Source organism: Canis lupus, chromosome 32 (genome assembly GCF_003254725.2).
Source record: "Canis lupus dingo isolate Sandy chromosome 32, ASM325472v2, whole genome shotgun sequence".
NCBI lineage: Eukaryota > Metazoa > Chordata > Mammalia > Carnivora > Canidae > Canis > Canis lupus.
This window is the reverse complement of record NC_064274.1, coordinates 16464832-16481326: the sequence shown is the minus strand read 5'-3', so window position 1 is coordinate 16481326 and position 16495 is coordinate 16464832. Positions and strand designations below refer to the sequence as shown.

The 16495-nt window shown below is 37.5% G+C and overlaps 1 protein-coding gene across 3 annotated transcripts in view; it reads right to left on the bottom strand.

Annotated features, from left to right (window-relative positions):
• The window catches only part of GRID2 (glutamate ionotropic receptor delta type subunit 2), a 1467015-nt gene that overhangs the window by 342514 nt on the left and 1108006 nt on the right, over window positions 1–16495 (bottom strand). For all 3 annotated transcript variants that reach the window (XM_025424636.3, XM_025424645.3, XM_025424626.3), the window contains exon 10: window positions 7119–7316. In XM_025424636.3, coding sequence (XP_025280421.1) covers window positions 7119–7316 — 198 coding nt within the window. The remainder of the gene's footprint in view (window positions 1–7118; window positions 7317–16495) is intronic.

Here is a 16495-nt window from a genome sequence, read left to right as displayed (position 1 = left end):
GGAGAAGCAGGAGCTGCACCAACCTTCCCGGGGGGAAAGGGGCTCGCAGGGAGGTGGAGCAGGACCCAGGAGGGCGGGGATGCCCTCGGGCTCCCGGGGACACTAACAGACACCTGCGCCCTGGGCAGAGTGCAACGAGCTCCCTAAGGGCTGCAGCGCGCATGGCTGGACCCGGGAGCAGCTGGGAGGGGCTCCGGCCACGGATCCGCGGAGGGGGCTGCACCGCTAGGAGTGCCAATCTAACACCGCAGGCCCCGGAGCACTGGGCCCGGGACACAGCCTAGGATCTGGACAGGCAGAGGCCAGGAGGGCCCAGGACAGCAAGGACACTCCTGCCCTGAGCTGAGCAGATCAGCAGCCCCGCCCCTGGAGCATCCAGGCCCCTGCAGACCCAGAGCTACATAGGTACTGCGGGGGCTGACTCCAGGCTCCAGAGCTGGCCGCCCCCACTGCGGTTGTTCCTCCTGGGGCCTCACGGGGTAAACAACGTCCACTGAGCCCTGCACCTGGTGGCAGGGGCAGAGCAGCTCCCCCAAGTGCTAACACCTGAAAATCAGCACAACAGGCCCCTCCCCCAGAAGACCAGCTAGACGGACAAGTTCCAGGGGAAATCAAGGGACTTAAAGTATAGAATCAGAAGATACTCCCCCGGGGTTTGTTTTTTTTGTTTTTGTTTTTTTTTTGCTTTTTGATTTCTGTTTGTTTCTTTCACCCTTTTCTTTTTGCTTTCTTTCTTTTCCTTTTTTTTTCTTTTCTCTTTTCTTTCCTTCTTTCTCTCCTCTCTCTTTCTCCTTTTCCCAATACAACTTGTTTTTGGTTACTCTGCACTGAGCAAAATGACTAGAAGGAAAACCTCACCTCAAAAGAAAGAATCAGAAACAGTCCTCTCTCCCACAGAGTTACAAAATCTGGATTACAATTCAATGTCAGAAAGCCAATTCAGAAGCACTATTATACAGCTACTGGTGGCTCTAGAAAAAAGCATAAAGGACTGAAGAGATTTCATGACTGCAGAATTTAGATCCAATCAGGCAGAAATTAAAAATCAATTGAATGAGATGCAATCCAAACTAGAAATCCTAACGACGAGGGTTAATGAAGTGGAAGAACGAGTGAGTGACATAGAAGACAAGTTGATGGCAAAGAGGGAAACTGAGGAAAAAAGAGACAAACAATTAAAAGACCATGAAGAAAGATTAAGGGAAATAAACGACAGCCTGAGAAAGAAAAACCTACGTTTAATTGGGGTTCCCGAGGGCGCCGAAAGGGACAGAGTGCCAGAATATGTATTTGAACAAATCCTAGCTGAAAACTTTCCTAATCTGGGAAGGGAAACAGGCATTCAGATCCAGGAAATAGAGAGATCCCCCCCTAAAATCAATAAAAACCATTCAACACCTTGACATTTAATAGTGAAGCTTGCACATTCCAAAGATAAAGAGAAGATCCTTAAAGCAGCAAGAGACAAGAAATCCTTGACATTTATGGGAAGGAGTATTAGGGTAACAGCAGACCTCTCCACAGAGACCTGGCAGGCCAGAAAGGGCTGGCAGGATACATTCAGGGTCCTAAATGAGAAGAACATGCACCCAAGAATACTTTATCCAGCAAGGCTCTCATTCAAAATGGAAGGAGAGATAAAGAGCTTCCAAGACAGGCAGGAAGCTGAAAGAATATGTGACCTCCAAACCAGCTCTGCAAGAAATTGTAAGGGGGACTCTTAAAATTCCCCTTTAAGAAATTCAGTGGAACAATCCACAAAAACAAGGACTGAATAGATATCACGATGACACTAAACTCATATCTTTCAATAGAAACTCTGAACGTGAAGGGGCTTAATGACCCCATCAAAAGGTGCAGGGTTTCAGACTGGATAAAAAAGCAGGACCCATCTATTTGCTGTCTATGAGAGACTCATCTTAGACAGAAGGACACCTACAGCCTGAAAATAAAAGGTTGGAGAACCATTTACCATTCAAATGGTCCTCAAAAGAAAGCAGGGGTAGCCATCCTTATATCAGATAAACTAAAATTTACCCCGAAGACTGTAGTGAGAGATGAAGAGGGACACTATCTCATACTTAAAGGATCAATCCAACAAGAGGACTTAACAATCCTCAATATATATGCTTCGAATGTGGGAGCTCCCAAATATATCAATTAATAACCAAAGTTAAGGCATACTTAGATCATAATACACTTATACTTGGTGACTTCAATCTAGCGCTTTCTACACTCAATAGGTCTTCTAAACACAACATCTTCAAAGAAACGAGAGCTTTAAATGGTACACTGGACCAGATGGATTTCACAGATATCTACAGAACTTTACATCCAAACTCAACTGAATACACAGTCTTCTCACATGCACATGGAACTTTCTCCAGGATAGACCACATACTGGGTCACAAATCGGGTCTGAACCGATAACAAAAGATTGGGATTGTCCCCTGCATATTCTGAGACCATAATGCCTCGAAATAAGAACTAAATCACAACAAGAAATTTGGAAGGACCTCAAACACATGGAGGTTAAGGACCATCCTGCTAAAAGATGAAAGGGTCAACCAGGAAATTAAGGAAGAATTAAAAAGATTCATGGAAACTAATGAGAATGAAGATACAACCATTCAAAATCTTTGGGATGCAGCAGCAAAAGCAGTACTAAGGGGGAAATACATCGCAATACAAGCATCCATTCAAAAGCTGGAAAGAACTCAAATACAAAAGCTAACCTTACACATAAAGGAGCTAGAGAAAAAACAGCAGATAGATCCTACACCCAGCAGAAGAAGAGAGTTAATAAAGATTCAAGCAGAACTCAATGAAATCGAGACCAGAAGAACTGTGGACAGATCAACAGAACCAGGAGTTGGTTCTTTGAAAGAATTAATAAGATAGATAAACCATTAGCCAGCCTTATTAAAAAGAAGAGAGAGAAGACTCAAATTAATAAAATCATGAATGAGGGGATCCCTGGGTGGCGCAGTGGTTTGGAGCCTGCCTTTGGCCCAGGGCGCGATCCTGAAGACCCAGGATCGAATCCCACATCAGGCTCCCGGTGCATGGAGCCTGCTTCTCCCTCTGCCTATGTGTCTGCCTCTCTCTCTCCTCTCTCTCTCTCTCTCTCTCTTTCTCTGTGACTATCATAAATAAATAAAAATTTAAAAAAATTAAAAAAATAAAATAAAATAAAATCATGAATGAGAAAGGAGAGATCACTACCAACACCAAGGAAATACAAACAATTTTAAAAACATATTATGAACAGCTATACACCATTAATTAGGCAATCTAGAAGAAATGGATGCATTCCTGGAAAGCCACAAACTACCAAAACTGGAACAGGAAGAAATAGAAAACCTTAACAGGCCAATAACCAGGGAGGAAATTGAAGCAGTCATCAAAAACCTCCCAAGACACAAAAGTCCAGGGCCAGATGGCTTCCCAGGGGAATTCTATCAAACGTTTAAAGAAGAAACCATACCTATTCTACTAAAGCTGTTTGGAAAGATAGAAAGACATGGAGTACTTCCAAATTCGTTCTATGAGGCCAGCATCACCTTAATTCCAAAACCAGACAAAGACCCCACCAAAAAGGAGAATTACAGACCAATATCCCTGATGAACATGGATGCAAAAATTCTCAACAAGATACTGGCCAATAGGATCCAACAGCACATTAAGAAAATTATTCACCATGACCATGTAGGATTTATTCCTGGGACACAAGGATGGTTCAACACCCGTAAAACAATCAATGTGATTCATCATATCAGCAAGAGAAAAACCAAGAACCATATGATCCTCTCATTAGATGCAGAGAACAGCATCCATTCCTGATCAAAACTCTTCAGATAGTAGGGATAGAGGGAACATTCCTCAACATCTTAAAAGCCATGTATGAAAAGCCCACAGCAAATATCATTCTCAATGGGGAAGCACTGGGAGCCTTTCCCCTAAGATCAGGAACAAGACAGGGATGTCCACTCTCACCACTGCTATTCAACATAGTACTGGAAGTCCTAGCCTCAGCAATCAGACAACAAAAAGACATTAAAGGCATTCAAATTGGCAAAGAAGAAGTCAAACTCTCCCTCTTCACTGATGACATGATACTCTACATAGAAAACCCAAAAGTCTCCACCCCAAGATTGCTAGAACTCATACAGCAATTTGGTAGCATGGGAGGATACAAAATCAATGCCGAGAAATCAGTGGCATTTCTATACACTGAGACTGAAGAAAGAGAAATTAAGGAGTCAATCCCATTTACAATTGCACCCAAAAGCATAAGATACCTAGGAATAAACCTAACCAAAGATGTAAAGGATCTATACCCTAAAAACTATAGAACACTTCTGAAAGAAATTGAGGAAGACACAAAGAGATGGAAAAATATTCCATGCTCATGGATTGGCAGAATTAATATTGTGAAAATGTCAATGTTACCCAGGGCAATATACACGTTTAATGCAATCCCTATCAAAATACCATGGACTTTCTTCAGAGAGTTAGAACAAATTATTTTAGGATTTGTGTGGAATCAGAAAAGACCCCGAATAGCCAGGGGAATTTTAAAAAAGAAAACCATATCTGGGGGCATCACAATGCCAGATTTCAGGTTGTACTACAAAGCTGTGGTCATCAAGACAGTGTGGTACTGGCACAAAAACAACACAGAGATCAATGGAACAGAATAGAGAACCCAGAAGTGGACCTTCAACTTTATGGTCAACTAATATTCGATAAAGGAGGAAAGACTATCCACTGGAAGAAAGACAGTCTCTTCAATAAATGGTGCTGGGAAAATTGGACATCCACATGCAGAAGAATGAAACTAGACCACTCTCTTTCACCATACACAAAGATAAACTCAAAATGGATGAAAGATCTAAATGTGAGACAAGATTCCATCAAGATCCTAGAGGAGAACACAGGCAACACCCTTTTTGAACTCAGCCACAGTAACTTCTTGCAAGATACATCCACGAAGGCAAAAGAAACAAAAGCAAAAATGAACTATTGGGACTTCATCAAGATAAGACGCTTTTGCACAGCAAAGGATACAGTCAACAAAACTAAAAGACAACCTACAGAATGGGAGAAGAGATTTGCAAATGACGTATCAGATAAAGGGCTAGTTTCCAAGATCTATAAAGAACTTCTTAAACTCAACACCAAAGAAACAAACAATCCAATCATGAAATGGGCAAAAGACATGAACAGAAATCTCACAGAGGAAGACATAGACATGGCCAACACACACATGAGAAAATGCTCTGCATCACTTGCCCTCAGGGAAATACAAATCCAAACCACAATGAGATACCACCTCACACCAGTGAGAATGGGGCAAATTAACAAGGCAGGAAACAACAAATGTTGGAGAGGATGGAGATAAGGGAACCCTCTTGCACTGTTGGTGGGAATGTGAACTGGTGCAGCCACTCTGGAAAACTGTGTGGAGGTTCCTCAAAGAGTTAAAAATAGACCTGCCCTACGACCCAGCAATTGCACTGTTGGGGATTTACCCGAAAGATACAGATGCAATGAAATGCCGGGACACCTGCACCCCGATGTTTCTAGCAGCAATGTCCACAATAGCCAAACTGTGGAAGGAGCCTCAGTGTCCAACAAAAGATGAGTGTATAAAGAAGATGTGGTTTATGTATACAATGGAATATTACTCAGCCTTTAGAAACGACAAATACCCACCATTTGCTTCAACGTGGATGGAACTGGAGGGTATTATGCTGAGTGAAGTAAGTCAATCGGAGAAGGACAAACATTGTATGTTCTCATTCATTTGGGGAATACAAATAATAGTGAAAGGGAATAGAAGGGAAGAGAGAAGAAATGGGTAGGAAATATCAGAAAGGGAGACAGAACATAAAGACTCCTGTCTCTGGGAAATGAACTAAGGGTGATGGAAGGGGAGGAGGGCCGGGGGTGAGGGTGGATGGGTGATGGGCACTGAGGGGGGCACTTGATGGGATGAGCACTGGGTGTTATTCTGTATGTTGGCAAATTGAACAGCAATAAAAAATTTATTATTAAAAAATGTGAAATCGTATGATATTAAACTACATAGAACATGATAAATTAAGAATACATATTATAATCTCTATATTAACCACATGAACAGAAATACAAAGAGATATGGTAAAAGTCAAAAGAGGAAATAAAGTCAAATATGAAAAATATTCACTTAACCAAAGAGAGGCAAAAAAAGAACAGAGAGGAAAAGGGACATACATAAATCCAATTTAACTTGAACCAACTATTATAAATAGTTTAACCCAACTATTCAAGAATTCATCAGGAAGACATAATAATTATAAATGTGTGTGCACTGGGACGCCTGGGTGGCTCAGTGTTAAACGTCTGCCTTTAGCTTGGGGCGTGATCCTGGGGTCCAGGGATCCAGTCCCACATTGGGCTCCCTGCATGGAGCCTGCTTCTCCCTCTGCCTATGTCTCTGCCTCTCTCTCTGTGTCTGTCATTAATAAATAAATAAATAAATAAAATCTTTAAAATTTTTTAAATAAATATGTTTTACCTAATAACAGAGATTTTTAAAAAAGCAAAAACTGACAGAAATAAAGATAAATTGAGAATAAGCATCTCTCTGAAAAATTAAAGAACAAAGAGAAACATATCAATAAGGATAGATACACCTTACTTAGATCCTGAAACTAAATGATTAGTCCCTAATTCATCAGCATTTTATTATTTTTTTGAAAATTACATTGCATTTTAAAAAGAAAATTATGAGTTGTGTTTTAAATTACATCGTGACTTCATTGTGTATCATATACAGACAAAATGCTTGGAGTATAATTTTGGCAAAGGTAAGACCTTGTTATAGATATTTTTTATTATAAGAAATATTTTGAAATTTTGCTTTGTTTTTCTCATCAGTTTTTCTTTACACAAAGTTTATAAAACAGTACTGGCTATAACTTTTGCTAACTTTTCTATTCAACATTACCATCTGATGCTTTGCTTTACACATATTTTATATGAAATTAGCTTTCAAGAGTTATAGTTCAATTACTGGAAATGTGATAGGTAGATAGACAGATGGATAGATAGATAGATAAATAAATGCTTACCTTAAAGACTAGTTCTCCTACCAAGCCATTCCATGTTCCATCTTCTTGTGGGCTTCCGTACTTGTGATCCGGTGCAACATAAATTTCATAGTTAAAACCCAGGTAGTTAGATAAGGCATCCAAAACATCAATGGAGAAGCCCTGGTATTTCTTCGGCTTACCCAAGACATTTTCAGAGACCATTACAAAAGGTTCTTCCTACATGGAAATAAGAGAAATCCTTGATGTCAATCTATAGTGCTCCCTAAAAGCAAAAATTAATTCTTCAAAGAGTTTTGCTTAGAAACAGCCTAAAAATTGCTTTTGAACTTGAGAGAATTAATTTAGAAATATAACTTATTCGTTATTAATGTGTCATCATATTGAACAATGTTTAATCACTGAATTTCTTTTCACCTCTCATTTAATTACTACTGTATCAAAAATTAGATGAAAATGACTATAAACCTTTAGGGGCCATGAATTCATTTTTTCTTGCCTCTCTCGGACCATTCTATAATCCATTAATAATAAAATTATATTTAAGAAGCCATAAATTTATTGTATCTAAGGCATTTATTATCTATATATGTCAAAATATGTAAAATGATATTTTAACAGATATACTCTACATAAACTCTCTGAAAAGTACAAAAAAACTAAGAACATATAATTTAGCTAAAATTTATAACATTTCCTGGAAGTTATTTGATAAGTAATTTTGAAGTGTGGATATAAACACACATTTCATTGCAAAAATAGCTTCTCTACCATTGCTATGAGAAATTCACTTAAGTTTTTAGTAAACTGTGTAATTTAGTAAATTTAGCAAATTGGTTTCTGCTTCCACCTCTTTTATCACTTTGTGTTTTTGTTCTCTTACAGTTAACAAATTGGCTCCTTTCACTTTTTAGAACACCTGATGTTAAGAAAGCTCAATCGGTTTGTAACATGCTAGCAGACTCAAGAAAATTAGATAATCTATTCTTTAATTTCCTAAACTTGTTCAGAAACCTTTTGGAACAGTAATATTTACAGATAATCATATTTAACAGTAAACCATATATAACAGTATATAAACCTTTTGGAACAGTAATATTGCAGATAACTATATATATATATTATATATATATATAACTATAGATATACAACTATAGTTATATAGATAACTATAATATATAACTATATATATATATTATATATATATATATATATATATATATATAATCTCCCTTCAGGTAGGTTAAAATCTATTCTGGGTTTAAGCCAGAAAACACAAAGATTTTATCCTTGGATCATTTTTCCTTAGGGACTCACATATGAAACTTCACTGAGGTATAAAATAATACTTTCCTTTGATTTTTCATCAAAGATACCAAGTAAGTGCCTTATACTCCTCGCATCCATTATAGGAGTATTGGATACCATAACATTCATTTTTTTCCCTAAAAATTACCATGAGATAAATTTTTGAATTGTCCAGAGCCAAGAGGGCTTCATTTTGCTTCAGTAATGCCTTCTCCTAATTAAAATACAATAGCTAATTATTTTATATCCCTTTTCACTTTGGACACCCAGAAAATCAGTTCTAAGTTTGATGCTCATCTACAACTATGCTGATAGTGTAGTATTTGCATTATTTTTTAAGTCTTGGTTTTCTAAACTACTGATGCTTTCTCTTTTTAAAAATTTGGTCTGGTCAACTGTTTATATCTTAGAGTAAAGTAAATAAGTAAATAAATAGTAAAGGAGGTTGACTGCTATTCCCCAGTAGCTATTCTCTTCCTCACTAATACGTATATATATATATATACACACACACATATATATTATATATACATACATATATGTATAATAGAGAGATATATTATATATATATTATATTCTATGTATATCCTATATATATTCTATATATATTCTATATTCTACATTATATATATTCTATATATTCTCTCTCTATTCTATATATAGTAGAGAGAGATGCATATGTATATCTATATATATCAATCTATCTATATATTTTTATATTAGCACCTGAGAATAAAGACAATCCATAGTCTCCCTTTAGGCCAGGTGAGACCATGTGACTAATACTGGCCAATGCAGTGTAAGCAGGTACTTTGTGCAACTGTTTTTGCATCTTTCCTCCTTCTTTCCAGCTAGAGTGAACATATAATAGCTGAGGCTCTAGTAACTGTTAAAGCACACAGAGTAGAGAAACAAGACAGAAGGAATCCATGCCCTTGACATGTGAAATGCCATACCAGACTGTAACTCTCTAGGATTCTGGAATATAAGAAAAGAAGAAATTTCAATCTTTTTTTGTTGTCAGGCTCCTGATTGTTATCCCATTACAGTAGTATCTGATGATGATGAACACTGATAGATTGATAGATCAGTAGAAGAGAGGTTGTGAGAATGAATAAAGGTTTCTAGCAATACTGATGTGTTTAATCTAAATGATATCAAATGAGAGAAAAGTAAAGATTCAGTCAATTCCTTAATATTATGTGTAAAAGACATAACATCTTGATGACTCTAAATATATATTTTTAAATGTATAATAATCTTTCAGATAATTGGCAGAATTTGTTACTGTCCATTCAGTTTTATGGACAAAATATACACCTAACCAATGCCTGCTTTGATATGAAATATTGCCCATTTTCTTTTTTTTTATAATAAATTTATTTTTTATTGGTGTTCAATTTGCCAACATACAGAATAACACCCAGTGCTCATCCCGTCAAGTGCCCCCCTCAGTGCCCGTCACCCATTCACCCCCACCCCCCGCCCTCCTCCCCTTCCACCACCCCTAGTTCGTTTCCCAGAGTTAGGAGTCTATATGTTCTGTCTCCCTTTCTGATATTTCCCACACACTTCTTCTCTCTTCCTTTCTATTCCCTTTCACTATTATTTGTATTCCCCAAATGAATGAGAACATACAATGTTTGTCCTTCTCCGATTGACTCATTTCACTCAGCATAATACCCTCCAGTTCCATCCACGTTGAAGCAAATGGTGGGTATTTGTCATTTCTAATGGCTGAATAATATTCCATTGTATACATAGACCACATCTTCTTTATCCATTCATCTTTTGATGGACACCGAGGCTCCTTCCACAGTTTGGCTATTGTGGACATTGCTGCTAGAAACATCGGGGTGCAGGTGTCCCGGCATTTCATTGCATCTGTATCTTTCGGGTAAATCCCCAACAGTGCGATTGTTGGGTCATAGGGCAGTTCTATTTTTAACTCTTTGAGGAACCTCCACACAGTTTTCCAGAGTGGCTGCACCAGTTCACATTCCCACCAACAGTGTAAGAGGGTTCCCTTTTCTCCGCATCCTCTCCAACATTTGTGGTTTCCTGCCTTGTTAATTTGCCCCATTCTCACTGGTGTGAGGTGGTATCTCATTGTGGTTTGGATTTGTATTTCCCTGAGGGCAAGTGATGCAGAGCATTTTCTCATGTGCGTGTTGGCCATGTCTATGTCTTCCTCTGTGAGATTTCTGTTCATGTCTTTTGCCCATTTCATGATTGGATTGTTTGTTTCTTTGGTGTTGAATTTAAGAAGTTCTTTATAGATCTTGGAAACTAGCCCTTTATCTGATACGTCATTTGCAAATCTCTTCTCCCATTCTGTAGGTTGTCTTTTAGTTTTGTTGACTGTATCCTTTGCTGTGCAAAAGCTTCTTATCTTGATGAAGTCCCAATAGTTCATTTTTGCTTTTGTTTCTTTTGCCTTCGTGGATGTATCTTGCAAGAAGTTACTGTGGCTGAGTTCAAAAAGGGTGTTGCCTGTGTTCTCCTCTAGGATTTTGAGGGAATCTTGTCTCACATTTAGATCTTTCATCCATTTTGAGTTTATCTTTGTGTATGGTGCAAGAAAGTGGTCTAGTTTCATTCTTCTGCATGTGGATGTCCAATTTTCCCAGCACCATTTATTGAAGAGACTGTCTTTCTTCCAGTGGAGAGTCTTTCCTCCTTTATCGAATATTAGTTGACCATAAAGTTGAGGGTCCACTTCTGGGTTCTCTATTCTCTTCCATTGATCTATGTGTGTTTTTGTGCCAGTACCACACTGTCTTGATGACCACAACTTTGTAGTACAACCTGAAATCTGGTATTGTGATGCCCCCAGATATGGTTTTCTTTTTTAAAATTCCCATGGCTATTCGAGGTCTTTTCTGATTCCACACAAATCTTAAAATAATTTGTTCTAACTCTCTGAAGAAAGTCCATGGTATTTTGATAGGGATTGCATTAAACGTGTAAATTGTGCTGGGTAATATTGACATTTCCACAATATTAATTCTGCCAATCCATGAGCATGGAATATTTTTCCATCTCTTTGTGTCTTCCTCAATTTCTTTCAGAAGTGTTCTATAGTTTTTAGGGTATAGATCCTTCACCTCTTTGGTTAGGTTTATTCCTAGGTATCTTATGCTTTTGGGTGCAATTGTAAATGGGATTGGCTCCTTAATTTCTCTTTTTTCAGTCTCATTGTTAGTGTATATTGCCTTTTTCTTTAACTTTTACTCTCATCTAATTAGAACCATTGGGGCACCCTGGGTGGCTCAGCGGTTTAGCGCCGCCTTCAGCCCAGGGCGTGATCCTGGGGACCCGGGATCGAGTCCCACATCGGGCTCCCCACATGGAGCCTGCTTCTCCCTCTGCCTGTGTCTCTGCTTCTCTGTCTCTGTCTCTCATGAATAAATAAATAAAATATTTAAAAAAATAATTAGAACCATTGTTTAATATGCTAAATTATATTTACCTAATTTATCTCAAAATTATTTTTAATTCCAATATTATAAGTAAATCCCCAGGCAAATGGATCCTTTTCAGAGGTTTGTTGTCAAAATCGGGTCCTAGAGAAATCAGCTAGAATTGACTAAAAGTATAGAGTAAAAATGGCTACACCAAAGTTCTTTTATAGAGGATTGATGAATTATTAATGAGCATGCTTTTTAAGTTTTACGACTGAAATAAGCTTTTAATACATACTATCACTTCTCTTCTGGATAGATGTTTTTAGTCTTTGTCTTTAAGCTGTTTCACAGATTCGAATCATTATTTGTCAATCTTATCCCAGACCAGTTGTGCTGAATGAGGACAATCATCCAATATACTAGACAGGTAAACATAGCAAGAGAAATTAGATTGAAGGTCTAAGATCTATAATAGAAAAGATACTTTCTCTTTCCCTTCTCTATGGCAATACTGAGTTTGGTTGAATCACTTTTATCTATGCACCTATTTCCAAAATTTATTTATTCATTGACTTATCTATTAACATGAATTGAGCAGCTACAGCATCAAGTTACCACACTCAATATAGTGAGTGTAGCAATCACTGTACTTGATATTGTAGAAAGTCACAGGCATCACTTTCAAAATAATCATAACATAGTTTGGAAAAAGCCACATAGTCAAAAAATACAATACAAAACAAAAGCAAGATGCACCATACCCATTACACATAAAACACCAGAGAAACACAATGGAAACTATAAAAAGAAAAGAAAAGAAAGTCATCATTTTGAGGGCTACCGGCTTTGTACTATTTTAACAGATAAGAAAAATTAGGAAAAAAATTCTCAACTCAAGATCACACAGTAAGTTACAGAACAAAAAGTCCTCATAAATGATTTTACTTCAACTTTATCTCTTTGGACCTCAAATTTTTGAACCCTTTTATTAAAATATAGGGCTCCAGGGATCCCTGGGTGGCGCAGTGGTTTAGCGCCTGCCTTTGGCCCAGGGCGCAATCCTGGAGACCCGGGATTGAATCCCACGTCGGGCTCCCGGTGCATGGAGCCTGCTTCTCCCTCTGCCTATGTCTCTGCCTTTCTCTCTCTCTCTCTCTCTCTCTCTCTCTCTCTCTCTGTGTGACTATCATAAACAAATAAAAATTAAAAAAAAAAAGATTTAAAATATAGGTCTCCATAATTCATCTAAATTTTAATGCAACTTAAAGTGGTGTAAGACTGGAAGAGACTCCAGGTGCCTTACAGAGAAAAAAAAAATTCCACAGTACTCTCTGAAGGAAGTTTCTGCATTTTAGGTCTTATATTATTCCTTCAAGCAATTGAATACAATGTTTAAAACAAGAGTCAAAGATATCATGTAAAAGGAAATTCTATTTCATATATATATACTCAGATACTGAAATTTTCAGATGCATTCTATAAAAATTATGTTACTATGCTTAAAGAAATATAGGACCAGTTGACAGGAAACCACATGAAGTATCATTACACAATTTGAAAAGAACTAAATAGAAATGTAAGAATTTAGCAAAGAGAATGTTCAAAGTCAAGAATTTAATGACTGAGTTTATCAGCAGATTAGTAACAGATGAAGAGTGAATTAGTGACCTGTAATAGTTCAGAATTAATACCTTTGGGCAAAGGAATAAACAACTAGAAAATCCCAAAGCAAGAGGAAAGAGATTAGAAGCAGAGAGGTAGTCTGATAATCCCAAATAGTGCTAATATTATGAAGAAACAAGAGTTGTCATTCACTATTGCTGGATGTTTAAATTGGTTCAATACTTTAGAAAAACATCTTGACATATCTAGCAGAGAATGGAGATTTTTTTTTTTTTTTTTTTTTATTCATGATAGGCACACAGTGAGAGAGAGAGAGGCAGAGACACAGGCAGAGGGAGAAGCAGTCTCCATGCACCGGGAGCCTGACGTGGGATTCGATCCCGGATCTCCAGGATCGCGCCCTGGGCCAAAGGCAGGCGCCAAACCGCTGCGCCACCCAGGGATCCCTGAGAATGGAGATATTTATAGGCAAATTAGTTTTGCCTGTTTTTGAATGTTACATAAATATTTATCTAGCATGAAGCTATGAATAGCAATGTTACAACAATTTCAATCCTTGGGAATGAACACTTAGAGAATCTTGGGAACCAAAATATATACTTGAGAATGTCTTAGCAGCATTGTTTGTAATGGCTCCAATCCGGAAATAATAAAAATCCAAATCCCCATCGATGTGGAAAAGACAAATATATTGTGGTATATGGATGAAATGTAATACTAAACAGTTTAAAATTTAAGAAACTATAGCGATAGCAATAGCACAAATGGACTTTTAACAAATAATTTATTTAAATTCAACTTGCCAACATGTAGTGTAACACCCGGTTATACTCATCTCAGCATGTGCCTTAGTGCCTGGCACCCAGTCATCCCATATCCCACCCACCTCTCCTTCCTCCAACTCTTTGTTTGTTTCCCAGAGTTAGGAGTCTCATGGTTTGTCTTCTTCTCTAACACAAATGGACTTTTAAAAGAACAATGTTGGGGGCAGCCTTGGTGGCTCAGCGGTTTAGTGCTGCCTTCAGCCCAGGGCATGATCCTGGAGACCTGGGATCAAGTCCCATGTCAGGCTCCCTGCGTGGAGCCTGCTTCTCCCTCTGCCTGTGTCTCTGCCTCTCTCTTTCTATGTTTCTCATGAATAAATAAATAAAATCTTAAAAAAAAAAAAAACAGAACAATGTTGAGTGAAAAAAGTAATACTTGAAGAGAACAGCTGATTCCATTTTTGTAACATTCATAAGCAGGTGGAGTTAACTGTGCAGTTAAGGATTGTCACCCAGGTGAAGATACTTTAGAGAAAATGAAAAAAGTAATCACCTCTGGGTGGTTAGCTCTAAGATGCTGGGGAGGATATGATCAGAAAGATGCACAAGGAGAACTGGTCCCTATGGTAATAACAGCAATCTATTTTTTTTTGTTCTGGACAGTGGTTGTCTGGTTGTTGCTTTATTTTTCATTATTTAATGGTGTGAGCTTTTTTCTGTATGGGTGTTATGTTGCAATGTAAACAAAAATAAAGAAAAAGTATGTTAAGTGAGACCAGATAAAGAAGGACATTGAATCCATATTAAGGGTTTTTTTTTTGCCTTTTATTTGGCAGGGAGCTGGAGCTTTGTGGAAGGGAAACAGCATAATCAGAAAGTAATTTTGAGAACAAAGTATAGAATGAATTGTGGCAGAAGCAAGGTCTAGGGGGCCTTTGCAACAATGCAGATGAATGACAGGAGATTATAGCCTGTGCCTATTTAACATGTATTTCCAAAGTGTATACAGGTGGCTTTGAGTCCTCTATTATACAGATGGTGGGGTGAGGGGTGGGGGTGGGGCAGAAATGATAAAATCCTGCCTTTAAAATTCATTTTCCAGCAATTAGTTTCAAAGAGTATTAATAGAATTGAGTTTAAGCTGGTGAAAACCTGTCTGCCTATTAAGTGAAAACAAATTGCAGATTTCGATTTGCTGATCATTTGGATGACAGATTCTCTAAGCACAATCCTCAGCAATTGGAATAAACAAAGCTTTCACAGAATGCCTGTAGTTTATCAATCTAAGTGCATTAGCATGAGGATTCATAGAACTGCTTGTAGATAAGAATATTTCAGTGGTTTGATAATTTTCATATTAGCAAGGATTTATTCACATCACTTGTTGGGTTATTAGATAATAACTTCATAATTCTGAATTTGTATTCAGTCACTTAAAAAATCACAGGCTAATTGCTTAGTTGATTTACAACACTGTTTGCCACTTGCAGATTTTATAGTTAATTCCTGTATTTTAATAACTATGCAATATTGTTTGCCAGTGATAGAGCTGCAATAAAGTATCTGACATTTCTGATAGGTACAAGCAACAAGCTCTTTTGCCAAAGCTTTACTGAGAGCTGTTTAAAGGTTTTAATATGCATAACTTCACAGAATACCACGCTGGCCAAAACTAGGGATGAGTCACTCGAAATTCCTTACAATTCTGCTCACACGTGCAGCTCAAAGACATTAAAAAGAGAGCAAGAATATTTCTTAATGGCCTGTTTAACTTTTTTTTCCTCATAAAACACACTCCTGGCCAAAGCAAACAAGAGTTGTCTTTTTGCACAGTGTGACCTTATATTTTGCTTAGGAATGGCACATTCCACTTTGATTATAGGTAAAACTAATGATCACCGTTCTCCTTGGAAAAGCATCAATGTTTTTATAGGCCACATATGAACATTTGAAACTTCTCCAAGTTAAAAAGGCTAATGGCACGGAATTTGTTATTAAAAACATATCAAGATACCAGGATAGTAAAACAAGCATGAAGAGCATCTACAGAGAAATAAACAATCTAGGTGGTGTAAAGGAAAAGAATATTTGAGTTGTGTGGGGAGAAGAAAAGTGGTCACGGGGATATGCAATGAAGATGTCATCAAAGAAGCTTTTGCAAAAGGATTTTATGGAAGAGTAAATATTTAGAAAGTATCACACTAAATGTATCTTTCAAAATCCTTGCTAAACTATTTTAATCACACAACATTCAAGTTATAAATCATAGAAGTAAATTTAAAGAACAATTCTAACT